The sequence below is a fragment of the Tachyglossus aculeatus genome, chromosome 15 (assembly GCF_015852505.1).
Source record: "Tachyglossus aculeatus isolate mTacAcu1 chromosome 15, mTacAcu1.pri, whole genome shotgun sequence".
Classification (NCBI taxonomy): domain Eukaryota; kingdom Metazoa; phylum Chordata; class Mammalia; order Monotremata; family Tachyglossidae; genus Tachyglossus; species Tachyglossus aculeatus.
The window spans coordinates 27,564,395-27,585,357 of NC_052080.1; the positions used below are offsets into that span (position 1 = coordinate 27,564,395).

The 20,963-nt window shown below is 54.5% G+C and overlaps 1 protein-coding gene across 1 annotated transcript in view; it reads left to right on the forward strand.

Annotated features, from left to right (window-relative positions):
• Positions 1 to 20,963, forward strand: part of MMP24 (matrix metallopeptidase 24) — a 57,014-nt gene that overhangs the window by 34,028 nt on the left and 2,023 nt on the right. The window contains exons 6-12 of the mRNA XM_038757158.1: positions 3,021 to 3,169; positions 8,375 to 8,512; positions 9,170 to 9,474; positions 10,916 to 11,077; positions 12,017 to 12,231; positions 15,186 to 15,324; positions 20,354 to 20,620. Coding sequence (XP_038613086.1) covers positions 3,021 to 3,169; positions 8,375 to 8,512; positions 9,170 to 9,474; positions 10,916 to 11,077; positions 12,017 to 12,231; positions 15,186 to 15,324; positions 20,354 to 20,620 — 1,375 coding nt within the window. The remainder of the gene's footprint in view (positions 1 to 3,020; positions 3,170 to 8,374; positions 8,513 to 9,169; positions 9,475 to 10,915; positions 11,078 to 12,016; positions 12,232 to 15,185; positions 15,325 to 20,353; positions 20,621 to 20,963) is intronic.

Sequence of the window (20,963 nt, forward strand, 5' to 3'; positions counted from 1 at the left end):
GCACTGCAGTAAGCACTTGGGAGAGTAAAATACAGTTGTATTGGTAGACCCAGACAGTGACCAGCGCTGAAAGGACTGTTTAAAAAGTAGTCATCAAGCTCGCGAGCCAAAACGGGAGGCCATGGACAAGCGTCATGTGTCTACAGAAGGTTTCTCAGGGTGTTGGAAAGGATGAAAGGGGGATTGACCTGGTGGCCCACTGGGAAGCTGGAGAACTGGCCGAGTCAATCGGGAGGAAGTGGAACTTGGGTTGTGATTTTTGGGGACTCGGGAGGCTGCTAGAGCAAGGAAACCCCAGGAGCAGATGATGCTCTGTTCTCCCAGTTCATTCATTCATTCATTCAATCGTATTTATTGAGCGCTTACTGTGTGCAGCACACTGGACCAAGCGCTTGGGAAGTACAAGTTGGCAGTTCATTTGGGTGCACCTTTTCCTGGCACTATGTATGTATATATCAGTCAATCAGTGGTATTTATTGAGCGCTATGTGCAGAGCAGTCAGTCGATAGTATTTATTGAACACTGACCGTTTTATTCATTCAATCGTATTTATTGAGCGCTTACTGTGTGCAGAGCAGTGTACTAAGAAGTTTTAGAAGTTCTGGTTTAAACGTGTTAAGTTTGAGGCGATGGAAGGACGTCCAAATAGAGGACTGTACTAAGAATTAGCAGACGTTCATTTATTCCATTGTATTTATTGAGCGCTTACTATGTGCAAAGCACTATGCTAAGCGCTTGAGAGAGTGCAGTGCAACAACAAAGGGACACATTCCCTGCCCAGAGGAGATAGGGATGTATAAATGTGTGCCTGTCTCTGTCCTCTCATCTGTCCTTCTAGACTGTGAGCCCACTGTTGGGTAGGGACTGTCTCTATATGTTGCCAACTTGTACTTCTCAAGCGCTTAGTACAGTGCTCCACACACAGTAAGCACTCAATAAATACGACTGATTGATTGATCTGTCCATCCCATGGATGGCTTCCCTTCCTGGCCCAGTGAGGTGATTAATTTTTTTCTAATGGCATTTGTGAAGCACTTACTATGTGCCAGGCACAGTACTAAGCGCTGAAGTAGATACAAGCTAATCGGGTTGGACACAGTTCATGTCCCACATGGGGCTCCCGGTCTTAATCCCCGTTTTACAGATGAGGTAACAGTGGTACAGAAAAGTTAAGTGATTTGCCCAAGGTCACACAGCAGACAAGTGGCAGAGCAGGGATTTCCAACTTGTACTTCCCAAGTGCTTAGTACAACGCTCTGCACACAGTAAGCGCTCGATAAATACAATTGATTGATTGATTAGAACACAGGTTCTTCTTTCTCCCAGACCCCTGCTCTATCCACTAGGCCATTAGGCTTCCCAGTGGGAAAGACTACACATCACCTCCAATTTCCGTGGGCAGAGGAAGAGAGCGAGAGGGACAAAATCGGGCGGTCTCAGCCCATCCCTGCTCCTCCAACAGGCTGAACTGGACGCTTCCTGCTCATCTCGAGTGGACTTAGGATTTTATGGCACTCAGCTCCCACAACATGAATTTCTCCATCCTGGAGTAACGCTCTAACCGTGTGACTGCAACATTGCTTTCGTAGATCGGCCCCCTGGAAGCAGAAATGCCCGATTAGCCCTCAGCCTTCTTTCACCCTCACTTAGAGAAGCAGCGCGGCTCAGTGGAAAAGAGCACGGGCTTTGGAGTCAGAGGTTGTGGGTTCAAATCCCGGCTCTGCCACTTGTCAGCTGTGTGACCTTGGGCAAGTCACTTCACTTCTCTGGGCCTCAGTTCCCTCATCTGTAAAATGGGGATGAAGACTGTAAACCCCACGTAGGACAACCTGATTACCTTGTATCTACCCCCGCGCTTAGAACAGTGCTTTGCACATAGTAAGCGCTTAACAAATACCAACATTATTATTATTTTATTATTATTCACCACCTGCGAATCCACCCGTGCAGGCATGAAACAAAGTGCACCCACCACAGAGATGCCCTTCTTTGGACCCTGCTCTACTTCATCATCATCATCATCATCAATCGTATTTATTGAGCGCTTACTATGTGCAGAGCACTGTACTAAGCGCTTGGGAAGTACAAATTGGCAACATCTAGAGACAGTCCCTACCCAACAGTGGGCTCACAGTCTAAAAGGGGGAGACAGAGAACAAAACCAAACATACTAACAAAATAAAATAAATAGAATAGATATGTACAAGTAAAATAAATACATAAATAGAGTAATAAATATGTGCAAACATATATACATATATACAGGTGCTGTGGGGAAGGGAAGGAGGTAAGATGGGGGGGATGGAGAGGGGGACGTGGGGGAGAGGAAGGAAGGGGCTCAGTCTGGGAACTTCCCTCCTGTTGCTGAAGTGTTTTTGGATTCGGCCAGATCACCAGGCACGTCGTGCTCCATCAGACCCCTTTGGGTCTGGAGCCCCGTAGTTTTTCAGGGTTTCCTGGGAACCCCCTGGCCTTGGCAAATTTCCCGTTCCCTCTGCCCAGGTGGAGTTGGCACTGGCCTGCTAAGAGAGTTCTGCAGAGCCTCTGCCCCGTCTCCGGTTTCCTTGGCCAAATAGTTTGGTCCCTGATCTCCAAAGCCTTACTGTCCAGTAGAGTAGGTGCCACCTTAGGTGGTGGGCCCCTGGCCATGGCCTGCCTGGTTGTGCTCCGCGATAAGCCAGATCATCAGATCATCTCCCTTCTAGACTGTGAGCCCACTGTTGGGTAGGGACCATCTCTATATGTTGCCATCTTGGACTTCCATAGCACTTAGTACAGTGCTGTGCACACAGTAAGCGCTCAGTACATACGAATGAATTGAATTGAAATTGGTGGGGGCGGATTTTTTTCCTTTCAGAAATAGGGTAGTGTGAGTGACGGATCGAATTATGGGCGAGGCTTAATTGAGAGTTTGATTCGGGGTTTGAGGAGGATGCAAGCTTTGAAGGAAGAAGATACCCTTTCTGTATTTCTGACGATACCCCACTGTGCTGATACCTTCTCTTTCTCCTATTTTTCAGAATTGGCTAAAATCATATGGCTATTTGCTTCCCAATGACACCCGAATGTCTGCTCTGCACTCAGGAAAAGCTTTGCAGTCCGCAGTTGCCACTATGCAGCAGTTTTATGGGATCCCAGTAACAGGAGTACTGGATCAGACGACAATTGAGTAAGATTTGCAGAGGTTTTCCTACCTTTTGAACTTTTTAGACTTATTTTCCATCTGACCGCTCTGGCACAAAGCTGGGCTCCTCCATGGCCTTGGAACCATCTGAATCATGTGATGAGTCTCCCAATATGTCCGCGAGCCTTGACAATGTTCCCGTCTTCCCGCTGTCAGCGGTTAGGCGGGCCGGAAGGATCGGGGCTGCTCAGAGAGCCACTGTAGTCGGCCGACAGGGAGCCCAAGGGATTCGGTTTCTCCTCAGGAATGTCTGTCTCTGGGGTGACTCTGGCTTGTGCCAGGACAGTCACCCTCAGCGGGGAGCCGCAGGGCTAAAGGATCCGATCTGGGGAATGACGGAGGAATCCTGCGGGCAGCGACGCCGTCCGCTGTTCCTCCCACCAGAGGAAATGGACCTGTTTGGCACAGGGCGGTCCTTAGTCCTGGGGAGGGAGGGAAGGAGGTGGGGAGGGAGGAAAGGAGATAGGGAGGGAGGGAAGGATATGGGAAGGATGCTCTGATGGTCAAAGGCACTGTGGCTTCGTGACGCACACTGAGTCCGGGCTGTGAAGGCCAGGGCCGCCCCTGCCCTGGGAATGGGGCAACTTGAAGTGTGAGGTCAGGTGGTTCTTGGAGTTTTGGCATTCCTGGGATTGGACCCCCTCCAGCCGAGCCCCATCCCACACCCTCCCTCTCCTCCCACTCTTGACCTAGTTATGCCAGCGATTCACTGGGATACCTTAGGCAGACACTGCGCTTCTCCGTGGTTTTCCTAGCTCTAAGTGGGTCTATTTAGACCCTCCCCTCCCTTCTAAAATGTTGTGGGCCTTCAACAGTTATCATTTGTAATGCCCTAGGTAATGTCATGTAGAGCATGAACGGAGTTGTATTGATCCTTTGGGGCTGAGGGAGTGAATTCTATTTCCAAGTCTGGGGGGATGGAGATTGTGTGCGTGTCGCTCTTGTGGGTCCTTTCCTGAAGCCTCTTTGGAGTTCAGTCCAACCAGCCCGGACTAAGACCATAGAGGCTCTTTTTAAAGCACGAGTTGAGCCTGGAGAGCGTTGGCTTAGTAAGGATTTATCAATCAATCAGTCGTATTTATTGAGCGCTTACTGTGTGCAGAGCACTGTACTAAGCGCTTGGGAAGTCCAAGTTGGCAACATTATAGAGACAGTCCCTACCCAACAGTGGGCTCACAGTCTAAAATGGGGAGATAGAGAACAAAACACTGTCCCGGAAAGGGCAAGTTGCCTAGTTTGCTCTCTTTTGAGTTATTGCTGGACAGGGGAGAATTCTGATTTTCAGCACAGTTGGTCTGACTTTGAGGTTGTTTTTCTCATGAGCTGGGATTTAAAAGTAAGTTTTGCCGTTGGCATCATCAACCCAGACATTTATGAAGTCCCTGCTCCGGGCAGAGGCTCTGCAGTCCCAGGGCATCTCCTGGGTCAGCAGCCCTGGACGGTGACAGTCTGCTGTCACAGGGCGTCTCCTGAAGAGAAGCAACAGGAACGTAGTACCTCTGGCACCGCACAGCCAGAATTGACAACAGAAGATGCCAAAATAGGTTTTCTTGTCCATCGTGCGTGAAGGGGACAGCTTGTGGTGAGTGTATGTGGGTGTGTGTCTCTCTGCGGGCATGTGTGCATGTGGTGTATGCACACGTGCGGGAGTGGCTTAAAAGGCTGATGTGTGACCACCGTCCCTTCCACTCTGCCCACAAACCCTCCCGGCCCTTCACGTGCAGCCCAGCTGCTTTTGAGAGCCTGGGGGTGCTGGTGCCCATTTCCGTCCCAATCCCCCAGCCCAGCCCCCTTGCCCAGAAAGTGCCGCCCGTCTCTGACTGTGGTGCGCCCAGCTGAGGTGTGAACCGTTCCTTCCCTGGAGTCTACGATGCCACTCCACTTGAAGCTGTGCCTTGGTGGGTCCTTAAAGCAGTGCTTCTGCCCTGGGGGCGGGGCAGTCACTCTACTGCAGCTCCTCGCCCAGCAGCCGTTCTCGCCTGATGCCAGGGCTTCACCTAGCCACCCTGGGCTCCGGTCACATGCCCCCGGGCCACCCAGCCGGTGCTGGAGAACTGAGGGTGGGCAGAGGGAAGAGGCTAAGGCAGACAGGTTTGGGCACCTCCTCCATCCTGAAGATTTGTCCCAGCCAGCAGCCCCCGTCTCTCTCTCCCCCTCACCCCAACCCCTCTATCCTCATACTCCTGCAGCCAGTCAGCTGGACAGTTGCATTTTGAGGTCAAGGTACTCATGGCAGAGAGCATCTGTATTGCCCACCAGCTTGGGGGGCTGGGACTGGGCCCATACCCCTCCCGTGCAGGGCGGCCAAAGCCTTTCCCGCACACCGGCCCGGCCCTGCAGAGTTGCGCTGAGACTGCGTATCCCTTCAAGGCCGGGAGACTGGCCCGGTTCCAGTTCCCCGCGACTGGATCCAGGTCCATCTTGTCATTTTACGGATTAGCGATGACTTTGATGGGCACCGCACCACCCCATTTTGCCTGCGGAGCTCCAGCTAGCGATGGGCTCTGAGGCTGCTTGCCTCCTCTGGCCTGCGGAGCCTTCCCCCAGAACACTTTGGCCACCTCAGTGGAGTTTGACCTCTTTGGATCCTGATTTCCTGCTGCCTGGAACCCAGCCCCCCTTCTACGTCAATGGGCTTTGTTTCACCCAGGCCTGCCTCAAGGCATCCTACAGGGTGAAGACAAGGGCAGCTTCTCTGTCTGTCCCAGCGGGCTGGGGGGCGTATGGCCTAACTAGTGGACCCTCAGGACTGGAGCTCGCGCCTCCATTCTGCTGAAGAGAGCGGCTGAGGTGGGGGCAGCTCCTTCCTGGCCCGAAGGGGTCTCGGCCAGGGTCCTCGCGTGGGCAAAATCACCCGTCCGTCCCTCCGCACTGACTCTGCCACGAGCCTCGTAACCATCTGCTGTCTTCCTGCGCGGGCTCTCGAAGAATGCCGTCACCATCAGCATACGGAGACTCCGGATGGGCAGACGGACTTCAGGCCTCGCAGCCTCCCAACGGCTGCCTTGGCCCGTTGACTTGAAAGAGCTCCCAGAAGCCTGGAAATGCATTCTGCTGGGCCTTTAGGGTGCCCTCAAGTCTAGTGGATCACGGTGACCCGTCCCACTCGGCGCCTCCGCCCACAGGCAGTGGAGCCCCATCCAGCACTTCCTCACCTGCCAGCGTGCAATCAGGTCCCTTGGTGCTTAGGTGGCTGAGGCTCGTGTCCACCCCCTTCTTTGGCCTTGGGGGACCCAGGCCGGGCAAGCGGGGATGGGGCTGGAGTCAGAGGATGATGGCAGGTTGCAGAGCGCAAGGCCCTGGGCCAGTGCGATGAGGTGGGTGGAAGGGGCCCCAGTGTGGACGGATTTCTAACAGAGGGTGGTGGGCGGAGGTGGCAGGGGAATAAATTTAAAAAACATTTTGCGGTGATGTAGCTGGGCAGCAGGACAGCGAGCTTTCCGTGAGGCGGGCCTCTAGCCGCAACGATCGTTCCGGTCGCCGTGGTCTCCCCGGTGGACTCTCACCCATTGGAGAGAAGCTGGCTCCTCAGGAAGGAATTGAAAGTTCTTGGTGATCTCCGAGTAGCCCAGCTGGCTTTGGGCTGGCCGCCGCCCGGCACTTCTTTCGGAGTTTTCTGCCCCTGGGAGAAATGCCCTGACTTTCCACTGCCTTTCGTAGTTCTGTCCTAAGCAGTGATCCCTGAAGGATGTGAAAGAAGTCATTATTCGGGATTGGGGAGCAGCTGGGCTCTTCTCCTGGGATCAACGTTAAAATCCCTGTGACACAGAGACAGAACATCCAGATGACGAGGGGCGACGTGGTTTCCCCAGGCTCCAACAGAAGCCCGTGTAAATCATCTGAAGAGCTGTGAGCCTCTGCCTGGACGTGTTTTCTAACAAGTAATACTTTTTATCCACTAGACAAATGAGAAGAAACGAAGAGGAGATGGAAAAGCAGACTCCCAGGCTGAGATTTTCAACTGGAGGCCCTGGACCTCAGAGAGTCACGGCCTGTGGCCTGGTCAAGGCCTGAGAAGCTCAGGGACCGTTCTCCCCTTATACCCTGGGTTTAGGGGGAAAATCAGGAGTCTTGCCACCTGGCTCCGGTCCCATAGCCTGGTTCCCCTAAGGTGCCAGGGAATCCAATCGGCTGGGCGCACTGGCAGGCGAGGAAGTATCAGATGGGGCTCATTTGCCTATGGGTGAAGGCGCAGAGTGGGACCGGTCACTGCAGTCCACCAGACTTGAGGGCACTAAAGGGCCCAGATGACGCCGGCAGCACAAAACCTTTCTGGCGCTGGCCCATTTTACTGTGGGATTTGATTAAGCAGAGAAAGAGAAAGCTCCCCAGCTTCTGGCTGGTTCTCAGGCTGGCGGGAGTGGACAGTGGAGAGCATCGAGCAGAGAAGAGAACAGCAAGCAGAAAGCAGCCTTTCCTCTGGGAGAGGCCGTAGGAAATCTCAGCTCCACATCAGGGGCGGGTCTAGCTGTCCACCTCTGGCAGAACCATGCCGAGGTCCCCGAGAGTGCCTGAGTCCTCTGGGAAATGTCAGCCGGCTGGCGCCCTGGCTTCATTGCGTCCTGCGGTTTTTCTCTTTCTTTCCCTGCCATTCCTTGCCAAACCTAGTTAGAGTGTTTGAAAGCATACAACAGCCTGGCTGTGATCCAGCTGTCGAAAAAGTCGTGCAGTAAGGATGGTCATGTCACTTCACTTTCCTCAGAACAATAGCCTGTATCTATTTGGTTTCCTAGCTATCCCAGAATAGGAGACACAGAGCAATAGCCATCATCTCTGTTTGTCAGGTCCGATGTTGATGAGGTGCTCTCTCTGCTAGCCTCCTCTGAGCCCGGGAGAGGTTAAGTGGCTTGCCCAAGGTCACATGGTGGCAGGGAGAGAGGGGACTGGGCCCGAGTATCCTGGCTCCCAGCCCCTTGTCCTCTCCACTAGCCCGCCCTACCTCCACTGAAGCGGTCCCGTGAATGATAGGTGACCGTCACAGAAATGACTCCATCATGAGAGTCTGCCACTCCCCAAAGAAGAACCAGTACACGCAAACGAGACGATTCCATAGCCAGCTTGCTTGTCCAAGAATGGTTTATTTTTAGTTGCCGGGTTTTTCAGCCATGGGCCGGGGTGTCTGTGGCCCCAGGGAAAGTTGGCCCTCACCCTTCTTTCTCTCTCAGAGTGTTGTGTGCTCTCTCTCTGCAGGTGGATGAAGAAGCCCCGGTGTGGAGTCCCGGACCACCCGCACCTGAGCCGCAGGCGGAGGAACAAGCGTTACGCCCTGACGGGTCAGAAGTGGCGGCAGAAGCATATCACATACAGGTGCCTGTGCTCCCGGACCGGGTTCGTCCAGCTCCCCTGCCCCGTCCGGTTTGGGAGGGTCTGGGTCTGTAGGGAGTCACGGTGCGTGGACTGGGGTGGACAGGTGTCCCAGTCTCTCGGGAAGAGCCAGAAGAGATGCCTTTGCTATTGGGTAGAAAACGTGTGTTTGTGTGTGGGTGCGCGTGCACATCACTGGCCATCCAGCATGATTTTTTCTGCCCCAGTGTGCCCACCGGTTAATCACCATAGAATTGAAGGGTGCTTCCCCAAGGCTAGCATGCTGCTTGAGAGGTTGGCCTGGTCTCTTCCCCGCCCCAGCCTGTAACTCGGCCTGGGCACTCCTGGACTGTGAGCCCAGTGTGCACCCGCTCTCGAGCTCCCTGGGGGAGAGCTCGGAGCTTCAAGGGGAGCAGCTACCATCCCGGTTAAGCCGGACCGGGGCAACCCAGAACCGAAAAGGCTCACACCCCTCCTCTGCCCGCCACTTCCCGTCCCTCGGCTCTCCCGATCCTCTGCTTCCCCTTTCCTTAGTCCCTCGGCTCCCCTGGCACCCAAGGGCCCCCCCTCCCTCCCTCCGTGTGGCTGCCACCGGGTCCTGAAGCCCCACATCGGGCCCATTTCATCTCATGACCTGACCGTCCAGACCCTAACGCTCCCGCCCTCCCTGCCTTTCGGCAGCATCCACAACTACACCCCAAAAGTGGGCGAGCTGGACACCCGGAAAGCCATCCGCCGGGCTTTTGACGTGTGGCAGAAAGTGACACCGCTCACATTCGAAGAAGTCCCGTACCATGAAATCAAAAGTGACCGGAAAGAGGCGGACATCATGATTTTCTTTGCCTCGGGCTTCCACGGCGACAGCTCCCCGTTTGACGGTGAAGGCGGGTTCCTGGCTCACGCCTACTTCCCCGGTCCTGGGATCGGCGGAGACACCCACTTTGACTCGGACGAACCGTGGACCCTGGGAAATGCGAATCACGACGGTGAGTCCTCCCCCCAAAGAGGGAGCGTTCTCGCCATGTGGGCATGAGCCGCTTACTGTGGGAGGAAGGAGATTTGGCCACCCGTCTGCTTGCCCCCCGACCCATCCCTTGCCATGCAGGAAGGGAGGGTGAGTGCAAAAGGGAGCCGGGAGAGCTGCAGGGCCCGTTAGGGACATCTGTGGGTTGGGCACTTGTGCGTTTATCACAAGCTCGTCCTGTGGCCTGCAGATGCAGAGTCCCTTGGTCGAGGGCTCTTGGAGAGTCCCTTGGCTAGAACTTCGGTGACACGAGCTCAGGATCCAGGCTAGACTGGCCCACTGGCCCAAGCATTTTCACAGAGTGGAGTTGGAGGAAGCAGCATAGCCTAGTGGAAAGAGCCTGGGCTTGGGAGTCGGAGGACCCGAGTTCTAATTCCGGCTCTGCCACCGGTCAGCTATGTGATCCTGGGCAAGTCACTTAACTTCTCTAGGCCTCACTTACTTACTTACTCAGTTACTCAGAGAAGCAGCGTGGCTCTGTGGAAAAGAGCCTGGGCTTTGAAGTCAGGTCATGGGTTCAAATCCCAGCTCTGCCAATTGTCAGCTGTGTGACTTTGGGCAAGTCACTTAACTTCTCTGGGCCTCAGTTACTTACTTACTCAGTTACTCAGAGAAGCAGCGTGGCTCAGTGGAAAAGAGCCCGGGCTTTGAAGTCGGAGGTCATGGGTTCAAATCCCAGCCCTGCCAATTGTCAGCTGTGTGACTTTGGGCAAGTCACTTAACTTCTCTGGACCTCAGTCACCTCATCTGTAAAACGGGGATTAAGACTGTGAGCCCCCGTGGGACAACCTGATCACCTTGTAACCTCCCCAGCGCTTAGAACAGTGCTTTGCACATAGTAAGCGCTTAATAAATGCCATCATTATTATTATTATTATTACTTCATCCCTAAAGTGGGGATTTAGTCGTCTTCTCTCCGACTTAGACTCTGAGAGCCTTGTGGGACAGCCAGATTATCTTGTGTCTACTCCCAGCGCTTAGTACAGTGTCTGACACACAGTAAGTGCTTAACAAGTACCATTAAAAAAAAAAGGACATGAGTTTGGTGGAGAGTGGCAGCCCTGATCCGGGATGGGAAGGAGAGTGATAATGCCTGTGCAGTTGACCAGTTCCCTTGGCTAAAATGCTGAGGAGGGGAAGAAACCAGTACTTGAGGGCCACGGGTGGCTGCCGGGTAGGTGTCGCTTGGATCGGTGAGAGGTAGGATGGACCCCAGCAGGACCCAACCCAGCTAGGTGGTACTGAACCAGGATAAATGTTGCTCTCTCGGGGCTGGAGAGCGGGGCCTCCTTCCCCCCCTCCACCAGAGGAGAGGCTGGACAAGCCTTCTGGGGCTTCCCGGGGTTTAGGGGAACTCCCAGTAGGGCGGGGGTGCTTAACACTGTGGCACCTTGTCCCCGCAGGGAACGACCTGTTCCTGGTGGCTGTGCACGAGCTGGGCCACGCTCTGGGACTTGAGCACTCCAATGACCCCAGTGCTATCATGGCCCCCTTCTACCAGTACATGGACACGCATAACTTCAAACTGCCCCAGGACGACCTCCAAGGAATTCAGAAGATCTACGGTGAGTGGCGGGGCCGGCGGAGGCAAGCTTCCGGCTCGGATCCGCGCTCTGTTCAGCGTGGAAGCTCGGAGGATCTGCCACGGGCCCTGGGTCAGTGGCTCCCGCTCCACACCGGCACAGTGACCTCAGGGCTCCCAGGAGAAGCTTCTCGCTCGTGCTCATTGCCTGTGGGTTTGCTCACTTGGGTGGCTGGCACCCCACCTGAGGGCAGGGAAGACACAGGGGCAGCTCCTGCCTCTCTGGTTGAGACCCCCACTCAAACACACGCAGTTGCACAAGTGCACACACTCACACTCAATGCAATTCAGTCGTATTTATTGAGTACTTACTGTGTGCAAAGCACTGTACTAAGCCCTTGGGATAATACAGTATAATAATAGACACATTCCCCGCCTACAAGGAGCACACACACACACTTTTAGACTCAAAATTCCTTAAGGCAAGGAGAACCCACCATCTCGGGGAGCGGTTACTTTGGCTGCTGGAGGATGGGCTGGATGTCCATCCGCAGCCCAGAAAGCCCCCCCAGTTCTGTGCAGGGGCCCCTGCCCAGAGAAGAGAAGACCCCTCTTTTCTGTGGCTCTTGGTTTTTACAAGACTGGAGTCACCAAGTCCACAGGGGAGTAGCTGAGCCCAGCATGGAGGGGGCTTCATGGGGCCACAGCAAATGAGAAGGTGGACTGTGAGGCTTCTGCCTCTTGGCATTTCCCTGACTCCCCAACTGTGGTCCAGGGACTCTGCCCTGGGAGAGTTTGTCGTAACGTGTCCAGTTTCACCTCAGTGGCCTTTTCACGTGTACGTGACCCACCATTTGGACACCTGCAGATGACCGAAGAGGTGTGGGGAGGAGGCAGGAGAGCCTGGGGCCCTTCAGGCTTTCAGGGACAGCAGGAGGAAGCCCCGGAACCTCCTCCTGAGTGGCAATCCCTCTGTTCCCAGGGCCACCCGCGGAGCCCCTGGAGCCCACACGACCGTTACCCACGCTCCCAGCTCGCAGGATCCACTCCACTTCGGAGAGGAAACACGAACGGCAGCCGAGGCCTCCCCGGCCTCCCCTGGGAGACCGGCCGTCCACCCCGGGCTCCAAGCCCAACATCTGCGATGGCAACTTCAACACGGTCGCCCTCCTGCGCGGGGAGATGTTTGTGTTCAAGGTACTGGGATTCTCTTCGGTGCTGGAGTTTCCCCCCTACCCACGCCCCTCAGAAGAGGCACCTGGTCTTGGAGGCTGAGACTCCCTGCCTCTTCTCTGTCTCTTCCCTGCTCCTTCCCCAGCCCCTTCCTTAGCCCCGTCGCTGCTCCGCCTCCTTCCTGTCCCTTCCTTGGTCCTGTCGCTGTCCCATCCCTAAAATCCAGAGCTGAGGGGATGCAGAGGCTCAGCCACTTGGCAGCAAAAAAGGGTCACTTTCTCCAACCCTCCTAAACCAATGAGTATTTCTCATTTCAGAGGAAACTTGGCAGCCAGGCAGTCAGCCACGATGGGTACTGTCATCTGTTGGGTAGGGACTGTCTCTATATGTTGCCAACTTGTACTTCCCAAGCGCTTAGTACAGTGCTCTGTACTGTACTCTTAATTGTACTGAGTACTGTATTCTTTATTGAGTAAGCGCTCAATAAATATGATTGATTGATTGATTAAGGTGTCCTTGGGACAGGGAGGGTGAGCTCGACCCACCCATCCCGCCCTCACCCAGCAAGTAGGGCCTCTTCCCCCCTCCACTCCCCGCACTTGCAGACTTGAGGCTGCCCTGGGGGTCGGGCTTACCCTCAGTTCTTCCCCTAGGTACCGTGGGGGCTGGTTCATTCATTCATTCCTTCAATCATATTCATTCATTCAATCGTATTATTATTAATAATAATAATAACAATGGCATTTATGAAGCGTTTACTATGTGCAAAGCACTGTTCTAAGCGCTGGGGAGGTTACAAGGTGATCATGTTGTCCCACAAGGGGCTCATAGTCTTAATCCCCATTTTACCGATGAGGTAACTGAGGCCCAGAGAAGTTAAGTGACTTGCCCAAAGTCACACAGCTGACACTTGGCGGAGCCGGGATTTGAACCCATGACCTCTGACTCCAAAGCCCGTGCTCTTTCCACCGAGCCACGCTGCTTACTGAGCACTTACGGTGTGCAGAGCACTGTACTAAGCTCTTGGAAAGTATAAGTTGGCAGCATATAGAGGCAGTCAATCAATCAATCAATCATATTTATTGAGCGCTTACTGTGTGCAGAGCACTGTACTAAGCTCTTGGAAAGTATAAGTCGGCAGCTTATAGAGGCAGTCCCCACCCAACAACGGGCTCACAGTCTAGTTCTTCATCTTGGCCTGTTTCCCTGTGTCTGTCTCCCTCCTCCCGTGCCCGAGCCCCTTGGGGGGCCCGGCTCGGTTGCCAGTCCCCGACCTGGGCTCCATCTGCCCTGGCTGGAGGCCAGACCCCTTTTCCCTTCCCTCAGTGTCTCCTCCTGCCCCTCACCCGCCTGATCTCCCGGTGTTCCGGGGCAGGGCGCCTCTTTTCAGGGCACAATTGACGTCCCTTCATCCGTTGGTCTTTGTCTTGCCCCGAATTGTGACTGTTCCTTGCTTTGTGCCTCTGCGGGTGGGCTGGGGCCCAGGAGTCCCAGACTGCCTCGCTGCTAGGTCCTGCTGGCAGGCCCAGGTGTCTGCAGAGTGGGCGGTGGCCTTCCCCACTGGGAAAGCACACTCCTCTCTGGCCTTCGCAGCACGGTCGGCCCCCGCCCCCGGCCTGGACAGCGCGCAATTAGGCCAGTGGCTTGTGGGAAGCCTGTCCTTTTATAAGGTTCTGGGGTAACCCAGTGTGGCCGTCCACCTCGTCTCTGGCTCCTGTTGCCCAGCCCCAGTGCTCTCCCCTCTGTCCCCTGCCCTGTCTCAGCCCCATCCCCCTTCTCTCTCCGAACCCCGACTCCCACCATCCCTTTGTGAATATTGCCCTAGAGCCCGTGGGGCTGGACTGACCTCGGCTTCAGCTCCACCCCTCGGGGCCCGTGGCAGTCAAGCGGGAAGGGACCTGAGTTCCTTCGGGGTGCTTCTGATGGGTGAGGTCTTGGCCCAGGGCTCCCGGAAGCCTGCGCCGCAGGGCCCAGGCAGCTGTACGGGTGCAAGAACCCCGCGCTCCTCCAGGGCTCGGCCAGCCCGGCCCCCTGCGAGCTTGGCTTGAGCCGGCCCCTGCACAACTGTCTCCCCACCTGCCTCTCCAACCCCAGCCCCCGAAGGGAGGGCTATGGGTGCCAGTGGGGCATCCAAAGCAGGCAGCTGCCCACAGTCACCATCTCGCCCGTCCTCTCAGGCCCCCCGCCTCTGTTTCCTCCCTCTCCTGTGTGCACCCGTCCTCCTCCGTGCCCTCCTCAATCGTTGCCACCTGGCCTGTGGCTTCCCTTGCCCGCAGATGCAGGCTGAGCCACCTGGGCTGCCCACTCCTCAGGTCTGTGGGCCGACGGGCACAGCTGATGCTCCCAGTGCCCAGCCTCCGGGGCCACCCAGCAGGTCAGCTCCACAACCTGCCCTGCCTCTCTTTGGAGGGGACCATCAGGAAGAGGCAGAGGGGACCAATCGCTGTGAGGTGGGCTGATTGGGAAGAACTTCTTAAATGGGTGACACTCTCCCCCAGCAGACCCTTTCCCTTCCGCCTGCCTCAGAGTTTCATCTCTCGCACTCCGTCCCTGTCCTTCCGCCTCCACTCCTCTTTCCCAGCGGCTGCTAGGGTCCGGGACCCCGCTGGGGCCTCGATGAATGAGAGGGAGCGGGGGAAGCTATTGTCTTACAGGGGCCTGCCCTGCAGGCTCTACAAGATCTGCTGCTCTTACCGGGGGGTCTAAGGAGCCACCGGACACCTGGCCACCAGGCACAAGCCTTCGCTGCGAAGGTGTGCGACTACCAGATTGTGCTGGGGCAGAACCCCCCGGTCCGTGTCGGGAAGAGCTGTCGTGGGTAATGGTTTCCTAGTGGGATAGTTTTGTTACTTGAGCAGGTCAGCGGTAACAGCTGCTGCCATCCTCCCCGCACCCCTGCCCTCTGGCCTGGCCCAGACATTCAACCGCCTTCCCGTCTTGCCCCCAGCTGCGCCCTGAGGCCTTTCTCCTCTCCCTAGGAACGTTGGTTCTGGCGTCTGCGCAACAACCGGGTGCAAGAGGGCTACCCCATGCAGATCGAGCAGTTCTGGAAGGGCCTGTCCACGCGCATCGACGCTGCTTACGAGAGGTCTGATGGGAAATTTGTCTTCTTTAAAGGTACAGAGCCCCGGGCTGCTCTCCCTTCCTTCTTCCCTCCTCCCCTCCCGGAGCAGTGAGACCTGGGCGGTACAGTGCAGGGGGCAGGTGGGGTTAATACAGCAGTGATCCAAAGGCTTCTCAGTTGGAATCCAGTCCTCTGTCATGATGTCTTCTATCATCATCATCATCATCAATCGTATTTATTGAGCGCTTACTGTGTGCAGAGCACTATACTAAGTGCTTGGGAAGTCCAAGTTGGCAACATATAGAGACAGTCCCTACCCAACAGTGGGCTCACAGTCTGAAAGGGGGAGACAGAGAACAAAACCGAACATACTAACAAAATAAGACTAGACTGTGAGCCCGTTGTTGGGTAGGGACCATCTCTATATGTTGCCAACTTGTACTTCCCAATCGGTTAGTACAGTGCTCTGCACACAGTAAGTGCTCAATGAATACGATTGAATGAATGAATGATGATAATAATAATATTATGTATTATTGTAGTTTATCATGTGCCAAGCACTATACTAAGCACTGGGGTAGACACATGATAACAGGGTCAGAACCAGTCAGTCTCTGTCTCATATGGGGCTCCCAGTCTAAGCACCACCCACTATTATTGGCCATTAATGGTCATCTGTCACCCCACAGGCCCCACCTCCAAGTTTGAACTGTTTTGATCCCTTTGTCACATGCCTTCTCTATTTCTTCTTCCCTACACTGATCCTCAAAGACTTGAACGTCCACATAGATGTTCCTGACGATCCTTCTGCTGCCCACTTCCTATCACTCCTCCACTCCACTCACCTCCTGCTCCATCCCAGTTCGCCCAGTCACCAGTTGTACACACGCTCCATCTCATCATCTCTAGCCGCTGCGTAATCTCTACCCTCACCAACTTTGAAATCTGCCCATCTGACCACAACCTCCTCACCCGCCCTCTCTCCCTCACGTCTCCTTCCCACGAATCTGTGCTCTTCCCCCACAGACACCTCCCATCTTTTGATCCCATCCAATGTTCTCAAGTCATCGTGCCCACTTTTGTTTTATATTTTTACGTGGTGGTAAGTTCTTGCTATGTATGAGACACTGTACTAAGCGCTGGGGTAGATACAAGTTAATCAGGTTGGACAAAGTTCCTGTCTCAAATAGGGCTCACAGTCTTCCTACTCATTTCACAGATGAAGTAAGTGAGGCACAGAGAGGTTAGGTGACTTGCCCAAGGTCACACAGCCGACAGGTGGCAGAGACGGGATTAGAAACCAGGTCCTTCTGAGTCTCGGGCCCATACTCTTTCCACTAGGCCACTCCGTTTCCCTATTTAGCCTCCATACCCAAACTACCTTCTTTTGATGATCAAATTGACGCTCGGAATCAATCAATCAATCAGTTGTACTTATTGAGCGCTTACTGTGTGCAGAGCACTGTACTAAGCGCTTGGGAAGTACAAGTTGGCAACGTATAGAGACAGTCCCTATCCAACAGTGGGCTCACAGTCTAAAAGTCGGAAACCACCCTGTCTACTGAACTCAGTTCACTCGCTCCTCTACCCCTTCATTGAACTCATTCCACTAATCCACAGCCCTGTATCACCTGCACAGATCGCCTCCTTCGTCCTTCTACGTGAGCCGAAAAGCACTGCTGGTGGAAATCTAAATACCTGACTGACCTCGTCCACTTCAGGTTTATCTTTACGTGCTTAAACTCTGCCCTCTCCTCTGCCTGGCAAAATTATCCTTATTGACACCCATCCTTATTGATACCCATGCCCACTGTCCTCGCTAGCTGTTCCAGATGTTTAACTCCCTTCCCAAAAATTCCGCCCCCCAGCCTCCCTCAACCCTTGCCCCCAGTTGCCTGGCCACTTACTTTATTAAGAAAATTGACATTATCAGGTGTGATCTCCCTAAAATCTCCCCTGCCCCTCCTCAGTTCTTCCCCATTCCTGCCCCCCTCTTCAATTCTCCCATCTTTCCCAGCAGTATCTCCAGAGGAGATCTCCTGCCTTCTCTCAAAATCCACCCCCACACCTTCACCTCCGACCCCATCCCTTCACACCTTATCAAAATATTCGCACCCTCCCGTCTTCCCTCCCTAACTGCCGTCTTCAACTGTTCCCTCTCCAATGACTTCTTCCCCACTGCTTTCAAATGTGCCCATGTCTCCCTTATCTTACGACACCCTCCCTGGACCCCATGGCTCCCGCCAGCTATCTCCCTCCTACCATTCCTCTCCAACCTCCTTGAGTGAGTTGTCTACAGTCGCCGTCTCAAGTTCTTCTTCAATTCTCTCCTTGGTCCCCACCAGTCTGGCTTCCGTCCCCTTCACTCCACAGAAACTACCCTCTCAAAGATCACCAATCATCTCCTTCTCGCTAAATCCAATGACCTGTACTCCATTCTCATTTTCCTTGACCTCTCAGCTACCTTGGACACTGTCGACCACCCTTCTCTTGGAAACGTTATCCAACCTTGGCTTCACTGACACTGTTCTCTCTTGGTTCTCCTATCTCTGTGGCCGCTCATTCTCGGTTTCTTTCATGGTCCTCCTCAGCCTCCCAACCCCTAACTGTGAGTGTACCTGAAGGTTCAGTTCTGGGTCACCTTCAATTCTCCACCTACACCCACTCCTTTGGAGAACTCTTTCATTCACAGGGCTTCAACTATCACCTCTATGCAGATGGTTCCCAAATCTCTACCTCCATCTCTGATCTCCCTCCCTCTCAGCAGTCTCGCATTTCCTCCTGCCTTCAAGAGAATCTCTACTCGGATGTCCTACCGTCACTTCAAACTTAAGTCCAAAACAGAACTCAGTGTCTTCCCACCCAAACTCTGTCCTTCCCCTGACTTCCCCATCGCTGTAGACAGCACCGTTTATTCATTCATTCCATCGTATTTATTGAGCGCTTGCAGTGTGCAGTGTACTAAGCGCTTGGGAAAGTACAATACAGATATAAAGAGAGAAAATCCCTGCCCACAACAAGCTCACAGTCTAGGGTGGAGTGGCAGACATCAGTACAACAAAACAGACATCAAAGTAAATAAAATGACAAGATATATACATAAGTGCTGTGGGATAGGGAGATGGGGGAAGAGCAAAGGGAGCGAGTCAGGGAGTGGGAAGGGAGTGGGAGAAGAGGAAAAGTGGGTCTTAGTCTGGGAAGACCTCTTGGAGGAGATGGGCCTTCAGTAAGGCTTTGAAGCTGGGGAGAGTAATTGGCGGATTTGGGGAGGGAGGGCGTTCCAGGCCAGAGGTAGGACATGGGTTAAGGGTCAGCGGCGAGACAGGCAATATCGAGGCACAGCGAGAAGGTTGGCACCAGAGGAGCAAAGTGTGCAGTCTGGGTTGTAGAAGGAGAGAAATGAGGTGAGGTAGGAGGGGGCAAGGCGATGGAGAGCTTCAGAGCCAATGGTGAGGAGTTTTTGTTTGATACGGAGGTGGCTAGACAACCACTAGAGATTTTCGAAGAGCGAGGGTTACGTGCACTGAACGTTTCTGTAGAAAGATAATCCGGACGACGGAGCGGAGTGTGGATTGGAGTGGGGAGAGGCAGGAGCTTGGGAGGTCAGAAAAGAGGCTGATGCATTAATCTAGGTGGGATAGGTTGAGTGATCACTTCCCCCTTCAAAGCCCTACTGAAAGCTCACCTGCTCCAGGAGGCCTTCCCAGACTGAGCCCCCCTTTTCCTCTGTTTCTCCTCCCGTCCCCATCGCCCCTACTCCCTCCCTCTGCTCTACCCCACCTCCCCGCCCCACAGCACTTGTGTATATATGCACATATTTATTATATTTTATTACTGATGTGTATATATCTGTAATTCATTGTATTTCTATTGATGCCATTGATGCCTGTCTACTTGTTGTGTTTCGTTGTCTGTCTCCCCCCTTCTAGACTGTGAGCCCGTCGTTGAGTAGGGATTGTCTCCATCTGTTTCCGAATCATACTTTCCAAGCGCCTATTACAGTGCTCTGCACACAGTAAACGCTCAATAAATACGACTGAATGAATGAATGTGGTTTAGGTAGAGAGGAAAGGGCAGATTTTAGCGATGTTGTGAACATGAGACCGACAGGATTTGGTGACGGATTGGATACGTGAGTTGAATGAGAGAGAGAAGTCAAGGATAACGCCAAGGTTATGGGATTGTGAGACAGGAAGCCATCCTTCCTATCTCACAAGCCCCTAACAATGACTCCTCTCTTTAATTCAACCCACATAATCCGTCCATCATTAGATCCTGTCAATTCAACCTTCACGACGTTGCTAAAATCCACCCTTTCCTCTCCGTTCAGACTGCTACCACTGTAGTCCCAAGCACTTCTTCTATCCTGCCTTGATTATTCTATCAGCCTCCCTGCTTTCTGTCTCTCCCTGTTCCAGGGCATCCTCCACTCTGCTACCCGGATCATTTTTCTACAATAATGATCAGACCATGTTTCCCTTCTTTTAAGAAATTCCAGGGGTTGCCCATCCACCTCCTCATCAAATAGAAACTCCTTCCCATTGGCTTGAAAGCACTGTCACCCAGCCCCCTCCTACCTCACTTTGCTACTCTCCTACTACACTGTGCCTGGCTGCCCTGGATCTCTTCAGGCATTACCCTCGGGTAGGGAGGATGTGCCCTGGAGGTGTTTTCTCTGTGGCGGTGAAGGGTTGGGCTGCGTCATACCCACCCTCTTGCCCAGCCCCCTCGGGCCAAGGGCACACCAGGAGGGGAAGTGGACGCAGCCCGCGGGCGAGGGGCCCATGGTGAATTATTAAAGGAATGGGTGTCATGAGCTGGATGCAAGGAGGAGGTGGGGAGGGCAGAGTCTTCACCCCCAAGATCCTCCGAGAGCCCTGTGGCCACGTCGCAGACAGAGCCCAGGCTCTGGGTGGCCCAGCGGTCCGGCCCCGTTTTGGGCATGGCCCTGTTCTCATCTCCCTTCCCTCCTGGCCCCCGGGGCGCGGCGGCTGACCGAGGAGCCTCCGTGGGGTGCCGCGGGGTGCTGAACGGCCAGCCGATGGGTCATCCGGTTCATGACCCACCCGCCTGTCTCTCCAGGGGACAAGTACTGGGTCTTCAAGGAAGTGACGGCTGAGCCCGGGTACCCGCACAGCCTGGTGGAGCTGGGCAGCTGCCTGCCCCGCGAGGGCATTGACACAGCTCTGCGCTGGGAGCCGGTGGGCAAGACCTACTTCTTCAAAGGGGACCGGTACTGGCGCTACAACGAGGAGAAGCGAGCGACCGACCCCGGCTATCCCAAGCCCATCACTGTCTGGAAGGGAATCCCCCAGGCCCCCCAGGGAGCGTTCATCAGCAAGGAAGGCTGTACGTATGCTTGTCTCGGGCTGACTGTCCCCGCACCGTCAGGCCCAGTTTCCTCGGGACTTTTGGTCCGCCTCCCCTGGGACGGCCCTGGCATCCCGGGGCCAGGAAGCCCCTTTCTGAATCACCCAGACCCTCTGTTCCTTCCGCTCACTTGCTCTCCCTTTGACCCGCTCCCCTTGGACTCTTGCACTGGTCTCTAGCACCTCCACCCTCTAGAGAGGTCATCTGGAGGGATTCAGGGTTTGGGGCGTGGAGGGCAGATGAAATGAAATGATGCGGAACTGGGCATCTGGCCCGGATGAGAGCAGCAGCAAAGTTAGCACTGACAGTGGGGCAGCTGAAC